Below are 18,882 nucleotides of genomic sequence, written 5' to 3'. Positions count from 1 at the left end.
TGAGAAAGTGCCAAACTGTGTTGCAAAGTAGTTGTACCATTTTACATTTACAATGCATAAGAGTTCCAACTACCCCACATGGTATTATATTATCAGTCTCTTAAGTGGTATATAGTGGCATCTTGTTGTGGTTTAATTTGCATTTTCCCAATGACTAATGATAGTAAGCATTTTTTATGCTCTTACTGGTCATTCATATATCTTTGGCAGAATGTATGTTCAAATCATTTATCCATTTTTAATTGGTTTGTTTGTCCTATTATTATTGAGTTGGAAACGGTCTTTATTTATTCTGGATATAAGTCCTCTACAAGCTACATGTACTGTGAATATTTTCTCCCAGTCTGTGTCTTGTCTTTTCACTTTCTTATTGATATCTTTTAAAGAGCAGAAGGTTTTAATTTTAATGAAGTCCAATGTATCTTTTTATCCAAATTTTCTTTTATGGTTCATGTACATAGTGCCCTAGTTAAAAATTGCTCATTATCCCAATGTTGCAACAATTTTACTTTAAGGAAACATGAGAAAATTGTTGTAACATTGGAGTCAATGATTTAGGTTAATAAGTGACTTTTATATAAATTGCCTTTGTAGTTTCTTCATTAATCCATGGACTAATTACATTGTTTAATTATCTGGTTTCTAAATATTTGGAGTTTTTCTAGATATCTAATAGTTATTTATGTCAAACTTAATTCTGTTGTAGAAAGAGCGTATACTATTTATGCGGTTACTTTATTCACTGAGACTTATTTTACTGGCCGAGCATATGGTCTTGTGCAACACACCACATGCCCTTGAAAAGATCATGTACAGCTGGCCCTCTGTATCCACAGGTTCCTTATCCACAAATTCAACCACCGATGGATTGAAAATATTTGAAAAAAAATGTTACGTTGTTGCTAATGTATGCTATGTATTTAGGCCTACCATGGTTGTGTAACATGTACAGACTTTTTTCTTGTCATTATTACCTAAACAATACAGTATAACAACTACTTACATAACATTTACATTGCACTAAGTATTATAAGTAATCTAGAGATGATTTAAAGTATACAGGAGGATGTGCATAGGTTATATGCAAAACTGCCATCTTACATAAGGGACTTGGGCATCTATAGGTTTTGGTTCTGGAACCAATGCCCTGCAGTGCACTGTTCTATAAACATCAATTAGGTCAGGTTGGTTGATAGTATTGTCCAAATTATCTATGTATTTACTCACTGTTTTTGTCTAGTTGTTCTATCAATTGCTGAGAAAGGGCTGTTAAAATCTCCAACTATGATTGTGACATTGTCTATATCTCACCTTAATTCTGTCAATTTTTGCTTATGTTTTGTGTAGCTATTATAAGGCACATACGCATTATTGATTGTTATATCTTCCAGGTAAATTTTCTCTTTATTATGATGAAATAGCCCTCTTTGTCTCTGGAAATATTATTTGTAATGAAGTCCATTTTATCTGATGTTAATATAGCAAATCCAGACTCTCTGTACTTAATGTTTGCATGAGATATTTCCTATCAATTTATTTTCAACCTGAGTATTTCTATGTAAAATACAGTTCTTAAAAAGAGCATATACTTGTGTCTTTTTTTTGGTTTTCCATTGTGACAATCTTTGACTTTCATTTGAAGTGTTTATCCATTAACATTTAATATAATTATAGATAGTGTTGCATTTATTTTTTGTTCCATTGTAGTGCATTTCCTGCCTTTTTAGGTTATTTGAATATATTTCAGATTGCCATTTTCACTAATCATTGGATTTTTAGCTAGATGCCTTTGCATTTTTTTCTTCTTTTTCTTATTTTTTTGCCTTTGCATTTTTAAGTGGTTGTTCCAGAATAACGATATCTTTATTTGCTCACAATTTACTTAAAATATAACGTACTCCTCCACATAAAATGTAGAAACCTTGCAATCATATATGTCCATTTATCCACCCTTGCATACTTTCTACATAGTTTAAAAAATACCGAAAGATAATTTTATAATTTAAATAGATGTATTTTAAAGACACTTAAGGAAAATGATGCTCTTTTATATTTATCTAGATGGTTATCATTTCAGGTGCTCTTTATATTGAACATCTGAGCTTCTATACAGAATTATTTCACTTCAGCCTGAAGAATTGCCTATAGCATTTTTTTATAGTACAGGTCTGCTGACAACAAATTCTCTTAGTTTTCTTTTATCTGAAAATGTCTTCATAATTAATAAAAATTCCATAATTCTTGAAATATACTTTTATTAAATATGGAATTCTGGGTTGATACATGTTTTTTCAGCACTTCAAAAATGCTGTTCCACTGCCTTCTTCCCTCCATAGTCCTTATGAGAAGTTGGAGACATTTTCAATCAGTTTCCTCTTACTTAATGTGTCATTTTTCTCTGTTTCTTATCAACACATTTTCTTTATGTTTTCTCTCCATTAGGTTAACTATGACATACGTAAGGCATGGCTTTCTTTGTTTTACCTTGCTTAGGTCTCACTGTACTTCTTGAATCTATAAACACATGCATACCTCCTTTTATTGTGCTTTGCTTTATTGTACTTCACAGATGCTGCATTTTTTACAAATTGAAGGTGAGATCCTCCACTAGCAAAAAAGATTACAACTCACTTTTTTGTGATACTCACTTTATTGTGGTCGTCTAGAATTAAACTCTCTAGATCTCCGAGGTATGCCTATATATGACTTTCATACATTTTGGGAAAGTTTTAACCATTACTTCTTCAAATATATTTTTCTAACCCATTCTCTCTCCTTCTGGCACTCCAATTACGTGTGTGTTGGGCCTCCTGATTCTGTCCCACATGTCCAGGACACCTTGCTCATTATTTTTGCTTTTTTTGTCTCTCTATTCTTCAGACTAGATAGTTTCTATTGCTCTATCTTCAAGCTCTCGAACTCTTTCTTGTATTATCTCCACTCAATAGTTAATCTCATCCAGATAATTTTTATTTCACATATTGTATGCTCATGTTTAAGACTTCCATGTGGTTCTTTTTTATAGTTTCTATCTTTCTCTACAAATTCCCTTTCTTTGTGACTATAACGAGTATTTTTCCTTTGTGTCACTGAGTATAATTATAGGAGCTTTTTTCTTTAATCCTTATCTGCTAATTCCAACATCTAGATCATGTTACATTGACTGTCTTTAGTGAATGGTTCACATTTTCTTCATTCTTCATTTGCTGAGCAATTTTGAATGGTAGCCTACATATTGTGAATATTATACTGTTGTGATTTTGGTTATATTGTTCCAAAGTGTTGGGCTTTTATGTTTTAACACATAACCTGGTTTGACTAAACCTGCACACAGTGTCTTGGGTGGCTGCTCAACTCTCATCTGAGTTCCTTTATCCTTTGCTGAGCTACTTGGGGTATGCCCTACACATGTGTAGCTCAGGGTTGAGATACACTAAGACAAAGTTTATATGCAGAATGTAAGAATCCTTATCTATGACTCTCTGCTTTATGAAATGCCCACTCCCCCCACCCAACATTCCAGCAGCTATGGTTGCCCCAAACTGACAAACTGTTAAATTGCTACTGGAATTTTAGCTGCCTTGCATTTAAGATAGTAAGATTTAGCCACAGGATAGAAACAACAAAAACAAGAAAACCACCCAATGTCATTTCCTTCTTCCAAGCAAAAAAAAAAAAATCTTCTCCAGAATCTTTCTTACTTTAGTTACTCCTGATTGTCATCAGGTAGCTGTCTTTTATGTTTTTGCATTTGTCCATAGTTTGTCATTTTTATCTGCAGAAGGATGGCTCTAATCAGAGCTTACTTGGTCATCACAGAAGGAGAAATCCTCCAAATAAATTTTTTTTTGGTGGGGGGGGAATTAGGGGAGAGAACAGAGTTGGGGAATCGGGAAAAGGGAACAGACAAGTTGCTGTCCTTTGGTTCTTCAGTCTAGTTGTGGAGGACGTGGCTTCACTGGACCATGTTGGTATTTTGATCATTGCGCTCTTCCTGGTTGAGGCAGATCGGTCGCTGGCCATTGGATGGGCTCACGGCAGCTCACGCCGGCTGCCGGCCACTCACGGTAGCTTATGGCAGCTCACTGCAGCAGGGGCTGCAGCCTACGCCGTCGCCAGCAACTCATGGCAGTCCAGCTCCAGGTCGAGCTGTTGTTCACCATCTTAACTGTATAGGGCAGCGTCACTGGCCCATGTGGGATCCAAACTTGCGGCCCTAATGCTCAGAGCTCGCACTCCCAAACCAACTCTTAACCAAAGAGTCACTAGGCCAGCCCCCTCAAAATAAATTTTAGAATCAACTTGTCAATCTCTGCAAAGAAAAAAATGCCTACTGGGATTCTGATTGCTATTTGATTTAATTTATAGCTCAATGGTGGGAGGATTGTCAATTCAACAATATTAAGCATTCCAACCCATGAACATTGTAAATCTCTCATTTATTTAGATCTTTAATTTCTGTCAGCATTGTTTGTCATTTTTGGTATGCAGGTCTTATACTTCAGTTAAATTTATTCACTAAACATTTGATATTTTATGCTATCATAAATGGTTTTAAAATGTCTTTCCCAATTATTCATTGCTAGTAATATATAAACACAACTGACTTTTTTTATATTAACCTTGTTTTCTCAGACCTTGCTTAAGTTTCAGTAGCTTTCATGTCAATTCTTTGGGGTTTCCTATGTATACAATTGTGTTGTCTACGCATAATGATAGTTTTATATCTTCCTTTCCAATTTGCATACCTTTTGTATCTTCCTCATATCTTACTGTACTATCTGGCATTTCCAGTTCAATGGAGAATAGAAATGACTTTTTCCTGATTTTAGGGGAGAAAAGATTGTTTTTCATCAATAATGATTTTAATTATAGATTTTTTTATAGATACTCTTTATCAGGTTGATAAACCCCTGTATCCGTAATTTACTAAGAGTTTTCATAATGAAAGCCTGTTGAAGTTTTTCAAATGCTTTTCTGTTTCTATTGAGATAATTATGTGGCTTTTCTCCTTTACTATACAAATAAGATGAATTGCATTGTTTGTTTCATATTAAATTCATTTTGCATTCCTGAGATGAACACTATTTGGTCGTGACTTATTATCCTTTTTATACATTGCTGTTTCATATAGTTTGTCCAATATTGTAGATGTTTACAGTGAGTTCAAATTCAGTATCAGTTACTTCAATATGACTAAAAGTACACCCACAAATAAGCATTAACCTTAAGCCATGGTTAACTGTGAAGAAAGAAGTAGCAGTTTCCAAAGTAGATGGTGGGAAGAAAAGAGTCTTGTAGGATCCCACATATCCTATTACTCATTCTGTTTCTGAAATAAGATATTTATAAGTAACTCAGTTCAATTCCAATCAAAAAATATTTATTAAGCCCCTGCTTTTTTTAACAGTTAACACACAAACTGATACAAAAAATAACATATACCCTTCTCCTACTTCTTTAAAAGTTACCAAGTTAGGGCCAGTCGAGTGGCACATTAGTTAGGAGTTGGCTTGGGATACCAGCTCTGAGCAGCAGGGCCCCGGTTCGGATCCCACATGCGGGCCAGAGACGCTGCGCCCTCTACAGCTAAGATGGTGAACAACAGCTTGACCTGGAGCTGGGCTGCCATGAGTCTCCAGCAACGGCATATGCTACAGTGGGGCTGGCCGGCAGCGGGCGTGAGCTTTCGTGAGCCACCATGTGCGGCCGTCGAATGGCCAGCGAGCAACTGCCTCACCCGGAAAGAGCGCAATGATAATACCAACATGGGCCAGTGAAGTGACGTCCTCCACAACTAGACTGAAGAACAAAAGGACAGCAACTTGTCTGTTCCCCTTCCCTGATTCCCCAACGCTGTTCCCCTCCCCCAATTCCCCAATAAAATCTTAAAAAAAAAAAAGTTACCAAGTTATAACCCAGAGATAGCTACAAGGTTCATTATCAATGAATGCCTATTAAATCAAAATGTACAGAGTAACATTTTGGGAGACAAGTAAGTAAAATAAAATTAAAATTAAAATTAAAATGAAAGAAAATAAAAATTCTGAGCTATCATAAATATAGAACATATCATCATGTAATGCTAACACACACTATCAGAAGTACCTCGCAAAGTTATATCGGCGCTCTTAAAAAATTAAGAAATGAGTATGCCCTAGAAGAAATATAGGTGATCATTTTAATCTTTAAAAATGGCTATTACTTTATGCTCATAAATATTTATTAAATAGCTTTAAAATTAATAGCAGAAAGAGAAAATATATACAATATAATGTGCAAATTCCAAAGGTCGTTTTCCATTTTTCATTTACAGAGACCTTGGGGTTTCAGGCAGACAGTCAGAAGGCAGGCTGCCAACATCAATTCACACTTAAGCAAAACGTTTGCCAATTAAAACTGAGACACCTGTCTGAGTTAACTAAATTGTTCCCATTTTCAACAATGACAGGAAATTACAAGCATTACTGACTTGGCTCATCTGAAAGGAAATAACGTAGGTACCACGGCTAATTTTAAATTATCAGGCCAATACAACATAAAGGTTCTCTAATACAATATGGGTTATTTTTACTATGACTCATTCAGCTTTCCTGAAATGTGCGGATATAATATATCTCAGAAATAGCACTACATAATAACAACTTTTTAAAAAGTAAAGTATTCCTGTTAGGACAAACTTCTGACATTACTGAATTAAAACATTTTCCCAACATAGCTCACATGTATTTCAACATGCTGCACCACCATGAAAACACTGGCAAATTTTCTACCAACGAAGAGATTTCACCATCATTTTAGTAAACTTCAGGACAGTTCACTAAAACTCAATAAAATTCAGGACATATAAACCATTTGTTTGTTTGCTCAACAACTATTTACCAAATGTCCAATTACCATGGTCCCTGTCCCTCCAAGGGCTCACAGCCTTCGGGTAGGAGCACGAAGGCTTCTACTGCGCTTGCTCTTCCGTCGGCAGAGGAAGCCACCTCGTAGGCTCCGTACTTCACAACCCCGGTCCCAGGCCCCCAGCACTGCGGCCGGGGCAGGGAAACGGATGCCCAGCGGACAGAGCAGGCTGCTTGCCTCCTCCCTGCTCCTTCTCTCCCACATCCGTATAGCCAATTCCAAACGGGGCTTATCCACTTCAAAAATCCGATTCCGTGAAACCAGGAATGCTTCCCTACAAGCCAGTGACTGGATGGCCTGGCTCTTCACTGAAGGCTGTGGGTGCCCCAGCCCTCCCTTCTCTGAAATAGGTTCCTAGGCCGTCTGTAATCTGATGCTCAACACAAGCTTTCAGTGCTGAGGGAGGGGCACATCACTCCTTCCCCCATTTTACAGAAAAGAAAGATGAACTAAGCGGTTACCCTTACCACTATATAAGGATACACGTGGTGGAACACCAGGTTCAAACAATGCTACCTAAATTACAGATCTGAGTTGAGCAACGCAGCACCAAGCTGTAGGACAGAAACAAATCCTGTTCGGGCTTCTAGCCTATTTCATTCATTCTTATTCTGTGTACATCTGAGCAACAGATACAAGTAAAGCATTGAAGCACAGTACCAGGCCTTGCAGAAGACCTCAAGAACAAAGCCCAGACCCTAAAACTGGGAGTTTAAAGTCTTATGGGAAGAGAAGACACACACATAAATGGTTACAATATAAGCCCAAATATGATTCTTGTTCAAAAAGCAGCACAGACAAAAGTTCAAGGGTTTGGAAGTGGGGTAGCACCTAAAAGTGTTCCCTCTTGCCTAAAATATTCTTTTGGAATTATACAGGTTACAAATAAAGGATATTTATATACAGGATGTAGAGTTACACAGGATATAAATTCCAATGAAATTCTTCATTAAAACCAGGGGCCACTTCTAATTCATTTCATTATCTGGTTTAGTATGAGGCACAAAGAAGGGATAAGAGGAAAGGCTGGCAGATGAGAGGAAGAGTTGACGAGGGCTGACTTGGGTTTTTCTGGTGTATTCTGTATGCTTCCTTTGGGATTAGAAAAATGAATGGGGTGGTGCAGAGCCCAAAGTGCACATGGGGCCCAAAGCCCTCCTCACATGTAAGTTCCTTGCCCTATTTCCTACCAATTAAAGCTTCACTTGAGATTAACAAACTCATCTCTTTAGCAGCTGGGCCTAGTACTATGAAGCACTGTCATCAAACAGCTCTCCTCCAAAAGGAGGTCAGTCCTCAGGTCAGTTCCAATTTGGAGGAGTGCTGGAGGAGATGGGGCAAAATAATTATGTATTATAAAGCCCTTGGGGAAAAAGTATAAAAGTTGAATTTATGACATCACTGCAAGCGAGGAGGGTGAGTTAACTACCACCAGAAGCTATCAGAGTTAATTACTTCAGAAGTGCCTCACAACATATAGGAACAAGAACGGGAAAAGAAATTTGAAAAAAGAAAAGAAACAGGAAAAGAAAGATTTTTTAAAAAGGAAGCTATAGATCCCCACCCATAAGAAAAGTTTAAAAACATTAACTGTCTGAATGTAAACAGAGTATGTTAGTGTCGTTTCAGGATAGCTGTGGATAACATACATCCCATAATAAGCTGCTTATGAGACCAGTCCCAAGATGTTACTACTGACCCATGAGAGGTCAAGAGGAACACTTCTTATCATGCACTACATCTGTTTACCTCCGTCATCAAAAGAAACGCAAGCATCCATCATTTATCCTCGAGACACTTGTCCCTATCGAGCTCTGTGCTTCCCCACACTGACTCAAGTTCACCACCATTCCAGACCCCCACATCCTTCCCTGTGCCTCACTTCATGCAGACCTGAGTTCAAGGTCACCTTCCCCACCACCTTGTCTAAAACAGCCATTTCGGTCCCTGTTCTTATTACCTTACCCTGCTTTACGTTTCTCCTGCGCACTTCCATTGAACACCCATTTCTCTCTTTGTGTACTGTGTACTTCCCCCACAAGAATGTAAATTGATGAAAACTCCAAGAGGGAAAAGACTGTTTACTGCTATATCCCCAATGACCAACCAGCACATGCCTGGTATATATTAAGTATTCAACAGATATTAGTTGCATAAATTAATGGGAGGTACATAATAATTTTTAACGCATTTTTTTAAATGTTTGTAACATTTTACTTGTCAAATTCCTGAAAGTATATGTAACTAATAAATAGGGACATTTCCACATAGTAACCTAAACACAGATATGCTATAATGATAAACAACGAAGATTTCTAAGAAGTGGGAAAATAAAAGAGGCACCCAGAGTACTCAAAGGATTAACATCCAACCAATTCCAAAACACCATGTATAACAGAAAACAGTAACTTGCAAAATGTGTATTACAATACAAAGTAAGCAAGCTTTTCTTTCTACCAGATAAAAGTACTTTATTTTTGCCTTATATGAAAAATAACAAAGGAAGAAAGCATCAGAATTCTAACTTGATTCCTAACCACGATATAAAAATGCCTTTGAAAAAATGATGTATCTTAAACAACTTGTGTTCATTAAGGATATATGCATATCTTCTTTTTCTCCACAAAGCTAAAAAGATGCTGACTGACCCCTTTCTCTGTGACCTCTCTCTTCTTGAAAAGCTTTCTTCAAAGATCTTGAACCCTCAAACATCTACTACTCTTTCCTTTTTCACTGCCATTCTTTTCCAACTGTGATCTTTATCAGCTTTATTTTCATACACCCTAGTCCCGCCTTAATTCTTTGTAATGAGGTGAATTCCAGATATTCCACTGAAACTGTCCTAGAGATAAGCACGTGCTCCTAATTATCAAAGCCCACAGCCTTCTCTCTCCTGATTCTGTGCTGACAGCTGACAAGCACCCTCATGCTCTTGACACCACCTGCATCCTCCTCTCTATAACCTGTGCCCCCGGGGTTCACTCCCAGCTCCCGGAAGTCCTGTACTCATCCCATCACGTAGGCATCAGTTTTTCAAGAGTTGCATAACTTTGGTGGCTTTGGAGTAAAGATATAAACGTTTGCTCTGTCACTTCATTTACTCATTCAACATTTATTGAGCACCTATTATTGTGTGATGCCCTGGAAACAATGAACAGGAAATACCTAGTCACTTTGTCCTCAAATCCAAGCAAGTACAAAGAAAACATAATATACTTATGTTTAAATCAGCAGCGAAATAGATGCAGTTTGCAAACTGAGTTCTTGTTCCCTTAATTTCTACAAGTGGCAGTGTTTCAACACGAGCAATCTGAGGCAAGAATTTACCAGAGGCAAAATAATTCACAAGGAAAAAAAATGAAAATGGAAAGAAAGAAGACATTACTCACTGATGTAAATGCCAGGAGCTCCTCTTCAGTTAACTTATGCACTGGGTTATTCTTTTGGAAATTTGTGCTTTAAAATAAAAAAATGTAAAAAAGTGAATTATTTCTAAAATGCATGTTGTATCTAAGGAGATATAATTTTTAAAAGGCAAAGTAAATTCATTTTATACATTTGAAAGCATATATTTTAATATGATTGCATTATATACAAAAAATTACATATGAGGGCCGGCCGAGCGGCGCGATGGTTGAGAACTGGCTTGGGACGCCAGAGGGCCCCGGTTCGGATCCCACATATGAGGGCCAGTGACACTGCCCTCTACAGCTAAGATGCTGAACAACAGCTCAACCTGGAGCTGGGCGACGGCATAGGCTGCAGCCCCTGCTGCAGTGGGTTGCCATGGGCTACCGTGTGTAGCCAGCAGCCAGCGTAAGCGGCCAGCAGCTGCCATGAGTGGCCGTCCAGAAGCCAGAGACTGATGTGCCTGGCCCGGGAAGAGCGCAATGATGGTGCCAACTGGGGCCAGTGAAGCAACGTCCTCCACAACTAGACTGAAGAACAAAAGGACAGCAACCTGTCTGTTCCCCTTCCCCCAGTTCCCCAATAAAAAAAAAATCTTTAAAAAAAAAATGTGAGTAAATGTATTTTCTGAAAAGGCAAGAAAACGACAAACAAAATTCAAGAGAGCGGCCACCTTTTGAGGACGCAGAAGGAGCCGACGGGCGAGAAGCACACAGACTGGGCTAAAGATTTTACCTCTTCTAGTTCTTAAACCGGGTGGTGGGTTCATTTTATTATTACACTATATACTTATACGTTATATAAATTATTTTCTATGTAAACATTACTTATGCTAAGAATGACAAGAGGGTTGGCCGAGTGGTGCGTTGGTTAGCAGTTGGCTTGGGACGCCAGCTCTGAGCAGCAGGGCCCCAGTTTGGATCCCACATGAGGGCCAGTGACACTGCACCCTCTACAGCTAAGATGGTGAACAACAGCTCGACCTGGAGCTGGGCTGCCGTGAGTCGCCGGCGACGGCTAGGCTGCAGTGGGGCTGGCCGGCAGCTGGTGGGAGTTTTTGTGAGCTGCTGTGAGTGGCCATCCAAAGGCCAGCGAGCAACTGCCTCACCTGGGAAGAGCGCAATGATAATACCAACATGGGCCAGTGAAGTGATGTCCTCCACAACTAGACTGAAGAACCAAAGGAGAGCAACTTGTCTGTTCCCCTTCCCCGATTCCCCAATTAAAAAAAAAAAAAGAATGAAAAGAAATTACCACCCCACAAAATAGTGCCACTTCCTTGTAACTGTCAATACTGTTTGGGGATTTTACAATGAGCATAAATACGTAGATAATAATTTTTAAATGAACCTATTTTTATTGTTGGTGAGAAAAAAATAAATGAATGGGACAAGAATTATGAAATCATTTTGCTTAAAAAATATGTAACACACACACAGACATACTTAGACATTTCTGTTTGACTGCACAAAGGAATTATGTACCAGTCCGCAAGATGATCCAATTGACCTCTAAGGTCCTTTCAGGTCTCAGACTCTGAGGCGTGAACAGGGGCATGAAAGTCTGTCCGAGACAAGAACCTCATCCAAAAGGGATCAACATTCATCTCTCACATACAAAATTCCAGTCCTTAATTCAATACATACAGTATATAGCTAAAGTAAAATGCTACAGGCTCATTACAAATAATTACGACATAATCACTGAATCAGGCCACCATTCTTCATCATAATTTACTGATTTAGGCTTAGGATAGATTACTATGCATGCCTGAAAATCAGACTGTTAATTTTTAAAGGAATTACCTTTCCCCACTCTGGTAGTCTGAATTACGGTGTTTAAAGGAATTGCTGTGTTTAAAGGAATTCTTCCCACCATTACTTTACATAAAAGCAATCAGGTATACTGAGGTACAGAAGACATGGGTCCAGTACGTGGTCTTCAGGTAAAATCACGCTCAAGCAGGAGGCCCGAGATGGGCAAGAGTCCAAGGGAAGGGACAAGAAGCCGGCCGCCCTGTTTCGCCCATCTTCCATCTACGTACGTTCACTTCTCTGTCTCTTCTCCAAGCCAACCCACCCGACCACAATGTCCAAGTCACCTCTTCATAATGGCTAGTAACGGCCACAGGGATCAGCAGAGAGCAGGCGGTGTAACAAAATCACTGTTTACAACCTCCATAGTGCTCAGTTCCTACAAATCATCAATTCATTAATGTTCTAAGCCAAGAGGATTATAAACTACACCAGATGCTCCAAGGTATAGAATATAATCAAGTTATTTCTACCAAACAGTGGAGATTTAAATTGCCCATGAAATCTATTCAGCACTTTTAACTGTTGTGTATACTGAGATTCAATCAAGATGGTATTTGGGGGAAAAATAGTATTTGAAGACAAGCATTTTCTTCATTTTTTTAGCCCTATCTCAACTGTGAAGTCTAACTCAATACAGCTAAAGCTCAACTGACAGAATATATATATTTGGTCTGATTTAATTTCCTGATGAATCAACAATTACGAATTTGCCAAAATAATGTTCTAAGAAATAGCATAAAGGAGAACTCAGAATTAGGGGGTCAGTAAAACCTGGATTCAAGCCTAATTGCTGCTTCGTAATTCTGAGCAAGTCATTTAGCCATTTCATCCTTAATTTCCCATTTGAAAAATGGAGAAAAATAACAACCTGCAGGGTTATTAGAACATTAATGAGGGATAATATGCAAGTACATGGTATAACTCCTCGTACATAATATTGCTTGGAAACGGTTGCTACTTATTTTGTTCGTATACTAAGTATCATTATGAATTGAACAAATGATGTTTCGATAGTAAACATAAAAATTGTCATTGGAATCAAATAATGTGACAGGAGAGTAGATTTGGATATAGAAACAGAATTCTATATGTGTGGTCCCTTTAAACAAAAGGGGACTGTAGAACTGAATTCAACTTTTGTATAAATGAAAACCTACTGTTAGTGTAAAGGAGATAAAATGCTATGAGGTGAACACAAAAGGGTAAGATCTACTGTGTAAAGACAATTTTTTTTTATAACTGCTTGCTTTTTTAAATTGCCTATTACTAACGTAACTGGCCTCAATATTAAAACGGTGAAATATACTATTTTGAGCATTACTAAATCTCCAGATGAGAAATGGGATATTTATATAGTCTAAAAATACCTTCCAAAAAAATGTTAATTACAAATTAAAGAAGAAGCACTCTACATGGGAGAAGCCTGGCAAACACCACTTTAATCGTGTGATCACAGTTAACATCACCAGTAGCGGGACAAATCAAAATTGTGCTCTACCTGCTAGGATGCAGTTAAGAACCACAAAACTTCCCTTCTCGGGCCAGCCGAGTGGCACGTTGGTTAAGAGCTGGCTTGGGACGCCAGAGGGCCCCAGTTCGGATCCCACATATGAGGGCCAGTGACACTGCCCTCCACAGCTAAGATGCTGAACAACAGCTCAACCTGGAGCTGGGCTGCCGTGAGTCGCCGGCGACGGCGTAGGCTGCAGCCCCTGCTGCAGTGGGCTCCATAAGCTACAGTGTGTAGCCTCAGCCAGCGTGAGTGGCCAGCAGCCGCAGTGAGCGGCCGTCCAGAAGCCGGCGACTGATCTGCTTCACCCAGGAAGAGCGCAATGATGGTGCCAGCTTGGGCCAGTGAAGCGACATCCTCCACAACTAGACTGAAGAACAAAACAACAGCAACCTGTCTGTTCCTCTTCTCCCCGATTCCCCAATAAAATCTTTAAAAAAAACAAAACAAAAAACTTCCCTTCTCTGATATCCCTGCTAATGATGCATAATGTGAATCTAATCATAATTTTTTAAAACATCAGACAAATTCAAACTGATGGAAAGTCTACAAAATGCCTGGGTTTAAAGCTTCAAGTGTCTAGATCATGAAAATCAAGCAAAACAGAGTCACTATTCCACAGTGACGGAAACTAAAGAGACATGATAACTACACATATTCTAGACTGTTTCCTGTACTGTAAAGGAGATTATTGGGACAGCTGGCAAAACTTGAATGGGGTCTGAGTATTAAATGATAGTACAGTATGAATGTTGTAGCTATGTACAAAAATACCCTGCATATTGGAAACATCAAAGCATTCATGGGTGACAGAGTATCAAGTTGGAAATGATTCTCAAAAGTTCTCTGCAATGCATTGCACTTGGAATGGTTTTGCAAATTTGAAATTATTTCAAAAGAGGAAATAATATAAAAATAAAAGGAAAAACTATTTCCACCACAAATAAGGTTCTGTACTATTAAAAAATAATTCTATCCTTTGAAGCGTAAATATCCTCAGAGGTCAGAAGAGTCATTCTCACCTATCCTAAATACTTCTATCAAGGGTCTATTCCCAGCTAAGGCTAACCAAAGACGTTCTGCTTATGGAGGGAAGGGAAGGATAAGGATCCTAACTCACAGCAGATTCCTGAAATTCCCAATCGCTAGCCTGTAATCGGTTGCCCAACTCTTCCCAAACTTCCCAAGCGATACAAGATAACCTCTTCATTCAGAACTCTGGGGAACCTCCTGAATAAAGATTTCCCCAACACAAGAGAACCAACACACAAGGTGTTCAAACTATACAAGTCAGTCAACTCACCAGATTCCAAGGATAACAGCAAGCTCTTCAGCGCACAGGTTGGGCATCTGAAACTCTTCACAATCTGCAAATTTTATCTCATTTAGAACAGTATCATCATTGAGCTCAAGATTCTGGTGGAATACAAAAGAAAATATGTAGACGAAAAATTAAATTTGGTTCATTCAATAGACTGTATGCACCTGACTGCTAGGGAGGGATAAATTACGTTTTTGTTTAAGATTATATATACTGTCTGCATGTGGTCAATAGGCTTTCTTGTGAAACACGTATTTGGGGGCGATTTACTGTGTAGAAATGGAGGACATGCCATCTGTACCTCAGGAATGTACTGACAATATCAATAACAAGGAATAACAGTTACCACTGACTGAGCCTATTATAGAAAAGCCCCTTTGCTGATGCATCAGGATTCAAAACCAGATTTTTCTACTCTGCCTCTAAATTCTAATCTACAACATCAACTCCCAACCCTGTTTCTCAATAGGATCTAGAATAGCCAATACAATTTGAAAAAGAATAAAATCTGAGGACTTGGAGGACTTGGTAGAATACTTGATTTTAAGAATAACTACAAATCCAAGACAGTGTGGTATGTGGTACTGGCATGAGGACAGACATATAGATGAATGAAATAAAATAGAGTCCAAAATTTCAGACCAACATTATGAGGTCAACTGATTTTCAACGAAGATGCATAGGTGATTCAACAGAGGAAAGTCTTTTCAATAAATGATTTTGAAACTGGATATCCATTTAGAAAAAAAATGACTCTCACCCCATCTCATACCATATACAAAGATTAAATCAAAATAAATCACAGACCCTATGTAGAAGCTAATAGTAAAAAAAACTTCTAGAAGAAATCTTATGAGAAAAGCTTTGCAACTTTGGGGTAGGCAGACAGTCCTTAACTAGGACACAAAAAACCTGAGTCATCAGAGAAAAACTTCATAAATTGGACTTCATCAGATTAAAAACTTCCTCTTTGAAAACATTGTTAAAAAAAATGAAAAGCCAAGCTACAGACTCAGAGAATATATTTACAAAACAAATATCTGAAAAGGGGCTTGTATCAAAATATGGAGAATTCTACAACTCAATAATAAGAGAATAAACAATCCAATATAAAAATGGACAAAAGATTTGTTCACTTCATAAAAGAAAATATACAAATAGCCAATCAGCACACAAAAAATCTTGGACAACGGTAGTCAACAGAGAAATACTAATTAAAATCTAAAAGACTGACAATACTAAATATTGACAAGAGTCTGGTAGAAAAGTCAAATGATACCACCACAGAACACAGTTTGCCAGTTTCTTATAATAAACATATATTTATCATGTGCTATCCACGCCACTCCTAAGTAGTTACCCATGAGAAATGAAAACATATGTCTTCACAAAGACATGTATATAAATGTTCATTTATATACAGTTTTATCTGTAAAAGCCCCAAACTGGAAACAATCCAATATCTGTCAACAGGTAAAAAGATATATAGATAGATGACTAGATAGGTAGGTAGGTAGATAGATAGATAGATAGCTTTTATATTCATCCAATGGAATTCTAATCAGCAATAAAAAGAAACTATTGACACATGCAACCACATAAATTCTGAGCAAAAGAGACCAGACAAAAGAGTACATACTGTATGATTCCATTCATATGAAATTCTAGAAAAGGCAAACTATCTGTAGTCACAGAAAGCAGATCAATAATTGTGTAGGGCCAGAGAGGTGGTGGACTAACTACAAAGAGGCATGGTGGAACTTTGTTAGGGTAATGGCTGTATCTTGACTATAATGGTTGGATGTGTATATGTGTCAAATCTCATCAAACTGTACAATTAAATGGGTCAATTTTTCTACATGTAAGTTATATTTCAATATAATTGATTTTTTATGAATTATCAAAAAACAAATCACAATGAGATACCACTACACACACACTCACTAGAATGGCAAAATTAAAAAGACTGTCAATATCAACCACTGACAAGGATGTACAGCAACGGTGCATTGATGGTGGGAACATAACATGGTGCGTCCACTTTGGAAAACAGTCTGGCAGTTTCTCACATGCTAAAAATACACTTACCACATAACCCAGCCTTTCCATCCCTCGGTATTTACCCACGAGAATTAAAACCAGATGTTCACATAAAGACTTACACACAACTGTTCCAAGTAGCTTTATTCACAATAGCCAAAAACTAGAAGCAGCTCAATTGTCCACCAACAGGTGAATGGATAAACACATTGTGGTATCAGCTTAGCAATAAACAGGAGCCAACTATTGGTATCAAAATATTGATGAATTTCAAAACATTATGCTAAGTGAAAGAAACCAGACACAAAAGAGTCATACTATATGATTCTATTTATTTGAAATTCTAGAAAAGAAACAGCTCTACTCTGTGACAGAAAGCAGATCAGTGGGAGGGAAACTGATTGCAAAGGAGTATGTGTAGACTTGTGGGCATAATGGAAATGGTTCTATATTTTGATTATGGTGGTAGTTACATAGGTCTATCCATCAAAACTCATCAAACAGTACATTTAAAATAGGTGTCATTTATTTTATGTAACTTTTTCCTCAAAAGACTTGACTTACATTTTTGTTTTCTAATGCAAACAAGTAACTAAAACAAGGAAGACTTCAGGAGTTAAAAGGAGCTGGGCAGAGCCCTCACCCCCTTTTGGCTTCAGAAGGCCGGAAATGATCTATAACTGAAAGGTCGATCTCTTAACTGGTCATCCCGTAACTGGTAAACGGTTACCTGCCCAAAGGAACAGCTTTCCTTGTTTACACTCAAATTCATCCTAAGTGTAGGCCCAGCTCTATCTACATGGTTTCAAGAAAGAGCACAACAACCTCCAACAACCACTGGCAGGAGCAACACAGAACTTCGGGCAGTTGCTCAGCCGCCACTGAAAACGAGCCCCTTCCTCCAGGACCCGGCATCCTTCAAAGGCAGGGCGGGCAGGTACACAGTGCACCCTGGTGGCCATCAGTTTTCAACACAGGCCTTTCGTCATTTTAAAAATAGACATATATAATTTTAAATTTTCTAATAGCTACACTTAAAAAAGCAAAAAACAAAAAAGATTAAATGAGTTAACATAATACATCAAAAATATTATCTTTGTAACATGTATCAACAGAATATTATTAATTAGATACTACACATTCTTTTTTGTACACAGTCAATGAAACCTGGTGTCTTTTACACGTCAGCACATCTCAGTGTGGATCAACCAACTTTCAAGTGATTAACAATCACGTGTGGCTGATGGCTACCACACTGGACAGGTCAGCCCTAGAGTATCCCAGAACTCTCACCTTTGTACATCCTGATAGGGTTGTATCAACCTGCTTGTTAATACCCAATGATTAATAACACATTTGTAGAGTGCCTTTACGAATATAATCTGACCCTTTTAACAAAGTGTAACGTGGGAAAAACAAATGAGGAACCTAAGACTATAATAACTTTCCCATGTTCTCACCCAGGCTAGACAATAATGATGTAACAGGGAGCCCAGTCTCTTCCTCCCAGCCCCCAGGGCTCTTCTCCATCACAGGAGCCCTGAGACACATCAGTGTTAGCAACAGGACATTACTTATTTGCCAGTGACAAGTAGGTAATCAAAACAGTTCTGATCTTCATTCAAGATTCTCTATGTTCCTATTCAGCTCTTTTTGAAATCAAAATACGCCTACTGTAGTACCAACTTATACAACTGTTTTACAAGCCCCAAATTTAAAATATTCTTCTATTTTAGTCCCACTTGAACCTCTGAATCAAGAAATTAGCTACAGGGCCGGCCTAGTGGCGCGTTGCTTAAGAGCTGGCTTGGGACGCCAGAGGGCCCCGGTTCGGATCCCACATATGAGGGCCAGTGACACTGCCCTCCACAGCTAAG

At 38.2% G+C, this 18,882-nt stretch overlaps 1 protein-coding gene across 3 annotated transcripts in view; it reads right to left on the bottom strand.

The window, feature by feature from the left end:
• TTC27 (tetratricopeptide repeat domain 27) overlaps window positions 1–18,882 on the bottom strand; it is a 163,072-nt gene that overhangs the window by 109,058 nt on the left and 35,132 nt on the right. For all 3 annotated transcript variants that reach the window (XM_019653796.1, XM_019653797.1, XM_019653798.1), the window contains 2 exons: window positions 14,948–15,060; window positions 10,299–10,365 (listed from right to left, as the gene is read on the bottom strand). In XM_019653796.1, coding sequence (XP_019509341.1) covers window positions 10,299–10,365; window positions 14,948–15,060 — 180 coding nt within the window. The remainder of the gene's footprint in view (window positions 1–10,298; window positions 10,366–14,947; window positions 15,061–18,882) is intronic.

This window comes from Hipposideros armiger, unplaced genomic scaffold (genome assembly GCF_001890085.2).
Source record: "Hipposideros armiger isolate ML-2016 unplaced genomic scaffold, ASM189008v1 scaffold_207, whole genome shotgun sequence".
Taxonomy (NCBI): Eukaryota; Metazoa; Chordata; class Mammalia; order Chiroptera; family Hipposideridae; genus Hipposideros; species Hipposideros armiger.
The sequence above is the reverse complement of the archived record's forward strand: the minus strand, read 5'-3'. Positions and strand labels throughout refer to the sequence as shown.